The 4,145-nt window shown below is 47.9% G+C and overlaps 1 protein-coding gene across 2 annotated transcripts in view; it reads left to right on the forward strand.

Moving 5' to 3' along the window:
• The first annotated feature begins 268 nt into the window (after positions 1 to 268).
• Positions 269 to 4,145, forward strand: part of Rptor (regulatory associated protein of MTOR complex 1) — a 304,700-nt gene continuing 300,823 nt past the window's right edge. For both annotated transcript variants that reach the window (XM_005350837.2, XM_013347620.2), the window contains exon 1: positions 269 to 1,216. In XM_005350837.2, the coding sequence (XP_005350894.1) occupies positions 1,055 to 1,216 (162 nt within the window). In that variant the 5' untranslated portion in view covers positions 269 to 1,054. The remainder of the gene's footprint in view (positions 1,217 to 4,145) is intronic.

Genomic DNA, 4,145 nt, shown 5'->3' on the forward strand with positions numbered 1-4,145 from the left:
AGCTTTGTTTGTAGTAGCGAAAGCTTTTAAAGATAACTGAACGGACATAGTTTCAATCGCAGGATTGATTTTTGTAACACAAGTCCACTGAGCTAGCAGAGATCAACTAAGGAGAAAGGACGTTGTAACCCCGGTAACGAAGTGGGGGGAGGGGTGGACGACACTCTGAGCTCCCTGCTTTCCCTTGGGTAAAGCGGAGAGAACGCTTGAAGAGGTTTGGTTTATTGGACACGCCGTAGAGAGCGGTGCATTCTGGGCCTTGGTAATATGGCGTCCTCCTTGACGCGCTGATGAGAGGAGTTTCACTGTTGCTCCAAAGCAGAGGGCAAAACTCCCCTGACCTAATAAACCCAGTTTTTCCGTGTGGACCGCAGGCCCGTGTCGCGCGTGTCTCGGGACTCATTCCCGGGCGGGAGAGAACCACGAAGCCGAGGACCAGGACCGGCCAGGCCGCGCGGACCCGGGGCTGAGGAGCCGGCTGCGGACGGGCATGATGGGCCGGTCCTGGCTCAGGTTGCAGCCCCTCAGGCGAGTGCGGGATCCGCAGGGCTGAGAGCCGGTGGACGAGCCCCGAAGTCGCCCAGACTCGACTCCCTGAGGCCTCCCTCAGCCGGGCCAGCGCAGTCGGAGAACCCGCGCCGCAAGCGCCCAGTGGCCGCGTTGGAGGCCGAGAGCAGGGTCACCCCAGGCCTGAAGTCGCTCCCGCCGTGACAGTCCGGCTCCGAGCCCTTCCGGAAACTCACGGCCTCCGGAGCTGCGGCTGGCTTAGGACTGGGGCGCGCGTGTGACCGCGCAGCTCTCGGGCTGCGGGGTGGGTGACCACCGGCTCTGCACCCCCACCCCGCCCCCTGCGACTTCCCGCTCAGAGTTGGGGATAAAGATCCCCGAGTGTTATTTTGCCTGGATAGGATCTTCGAACACTCTCCCACCATTTCCTTCCCCAACTCCTCGTTTCCCTGTATTTTATTTCACCAGTTCTGGTACACACTAGTTTTTAAGGCTGGAGGTTCTTGAGCGCTTGCTGCCAAGGACTCCCCCTCCCCCTCCCCCCCTGATGGAGTCGGAGATGCTGCAATCGCCTCTTATGGGACTCGGGGAGGAAGATGAGGCCGACCTTACAGATTGGAACCTGCCTTTGGCTTTTATGAAAAAAAGACATTGTGAGAAAATTGAAGGCTCCAAATCTTTAGCGCAGAGCTGGAGGATGAAGGATCGGGTGAGTGGATTCCCATGGCATCTTTTGGACTTGGTAGTTTTTCCAACTAAGAAAGTTTCTGAGCAAGAAAAGCTTTGAGAAAATGTCGGTACCTCGAAGCCACATGTTGCACGTTAACTAAAACCCAAAAACTATTCCAGACTCCGGTTTTCGTTGAAAATAGATATGGCTGGTATGGCTAGACATTACTCACCCGGTGTCGTTAGTTCAAACGAAGTTTTAATTTAGGAAAAAAAGCAGATTAGGAACAGTTGTACTACACATGCTTATGCTTAGTAGCACTTAGAGGAAAGACAATTTGGGAAATAATACTTGTACCCATGCGCTTAGTAATCTCATTTTTAAAATAACTAGGCTGTTTGAAGTGGAGATGTTTGGTACAATGTGCTGGGAAGCAAGGTTGCTGGAAATGTTTAACCTATAACAAATTCAGCAAAGTTATTTGAAAGTTGCAGCAGGCTTCATCCCAGTTCTATAAGGAATTTGTCTGGAAGGGGGACCTCCCCCCAAGTATGTGAATTTTTGTTGCTGTAACTTGGAGACGGAATATCTTCAGTGGAAATTACAGCGTTTGGTGTATGAGAGGTGGGAACTTGGGTTCAGGTTTTAGGCAGTTCTCATGGTGTTGGGGTGTCATGAACTGTTAGTATCAGAGAAGACAGCCAGCCCAGAGAAGCTTGCCCTCCAGTCTATTTCCTGGTCTAACAAAAGGGTGGTTTTGTCTGTGAGCGCTCACTTTGTTTTTTAAAGTTGTTTACTCCTTCCAGGTTCCATTCATGTGAACTTTTCAGTATAAAAGAGGAAATTGGTGTTATAACGTCCCATCTGTTTGTGGTGTCTGTGTGTGTTTACGGGAGGCCGCTGTTTTAAAAAGGTGTGTTCATCACAGTTCTAGTAGTGACCAGTGTTTCAGTTGTTGATTTGGCCGAATTTTAGGAAGATATAAAAATTCAGTCAAAAACAGTTTAGGTTGGGCATAGTAAGACATATCCATATTCCCACCACTCTGCAGGCTGAGGCAGGAGGATCACAGTCAGTTCCAGAGTGTAAATCCTGCACTACAGAGTGTAAATCCTGTCTGAAACAGGAAAAATAAAAGCAGTATAAGTTATAAAACTGATGGTGAGAGAGACTGCATAAAGTCTGTTTTATGGACATCTCTAGTACTAACAAAATAAAAATTTTTGGTTGCAATGTATATATAAAAATAAATTTGTTTTAAGCAACTCTATTTTTCCCCCCCATTCTAGTTGGTGGAGTTCTTTCTCATTGAAAAAATTTTTTTTCTGTTCTTTTGAAAAGTGGTTTCTTTGATCACATAAACATGCACTAAAAATGTCCGAAACACATTAATGGGTGTCTTTTGACAATTTATTTTTGGGGTGCTGGGTATTGAACCCTGGTCCTCTGGATGGGCTGCCAGTGCTCCTTACTGCTGAGCCATCTCTTCAGCCCCCATGAAAACTTTATTTTATTTTATTTTCCAAGACAGGATTTTGATGTGTGTGTAACTTTGACTGTCCTGGAACTCGCTCTGTAGACCAGGCTTGCCTTGAACTCACAGAGATCCACCTGCCTCTGCCTCCTAAGTGCTGGGATTAAAAGGCATGTGCCACCACTATTTCCCTGCTACATTATTAATTTAACATTGACATTGCCATGTAGTCAGGAATGACCTTGACTTTCTGATCTAGGGGGTTACAGGTGTGCACCATCACGTCCAGTTTTATGTGGTGCTAGGGAGTTTTGTGCTTGCTCAGCAACACTCTACAGAGTGTGTTACATCTCCAACCCTATTGTTGAAGTGTTTGTGTGTGTGTTGTTTTGCTGGGTGTTGTAGTAAGAAGGATTGCTTGTTGGTTCCTAGCTGCTCGGCTAGCTTAGACTTGAAATAATCACACAGAAACTATATTATTCAAAACACTGCTTGGCCCATTAGCTCTAGCTTCTTATTGGTTAACTCTTACATCTTAATTTAACCCATCTCCATTTATCTGTATATCGCAACATGGCAGTGGCTTACCAGCAAAGTTTGGGCATGTCTGACTGTGGCCGCAGCTCCATGTCCTCTCTCTCCGACTCCGCCCTTCTTTCTGAAGAAGAGTATTCAGCCCAGCCTTCTCCGCCTACCTAAGTTCTGCCTTGCTATAGGTCCAAAGCAGTTTCTTTATTCATTAACCAATAAAAGCAACACATAGAAGGAACTCCCATACCAGAGTGGTGCCTTTTAATCCCAGCATCCAGGAGCCAGTGGAAGGCTGATCTCTGAGTTCGAGGCCAGCCTGGTTTACAGAGAAACCCTGTCTGGGGTGGGGGGTAGGGGGAATGTAAGTTTTTAGTAACTGCTGAGTTTCTATTTAGAAGATCAGGGAAGATAATTTGCTGCCTCTGGCCTTTTCACATTGTTCAGTGAAGAGGAAAAATCATCACCTAATGTTTTCGGTCAGTTTGAGAGACTTTGGCGCCACAGGGTCTCCCTGAGTAGAGGCTGCAAAATCAAATGATCACAAGATTGGAAGGTGGAAGCCAGGCGGTGGTTGCACAAGTCTTTAACCCCAGCACTCAGGAGGCAGAGGTAGGCAGAGCTCTGTGAGTTCGAGGCCAGCCTGGTCTACAAAGCCAGTTTCAGGACAGCCAGGGCTGTTACATAGAGAAACCCTGTCTGCTGAAAGGTGACGCGAATGAATGAATCTGGCCAGGTTTCAGAAGCGTGGGTCAGGCTCTGAGACGAGTGCAGCGGGTTGTCTGATGTAGCCTCTGGTAGCTTTTCCTGAGGGGTGTGGAGGTCACAGTCGATGAGGCATTGGCCTTAGTGAGCTCTTGTGCGTGCTTTCTTTTCTTTTCTAGACGGTCCTTGTTTTATGGTTGTGGCTGCTGCGGTACCCAGGCTGACAGTGAACTTGCAGCTGTCTTCTTGCTTTAGCTTCCT

This window comes from Microtus ochrogaster, chromosome 7 (genome assembly GCF_000317375.1).
Source record: "Microtus ochrogaster isolate Prairie Vole_2 chromosome 7, MicOch1.0, whole genome shotgun sequence".
NCBI classification, from domain to species: domain Eukaryota; kingdom Metazoa; phylum Chordata; class Mammalia; order Rodentia; family Cricetidae; genus Microtus; species Microtus ochrogaster.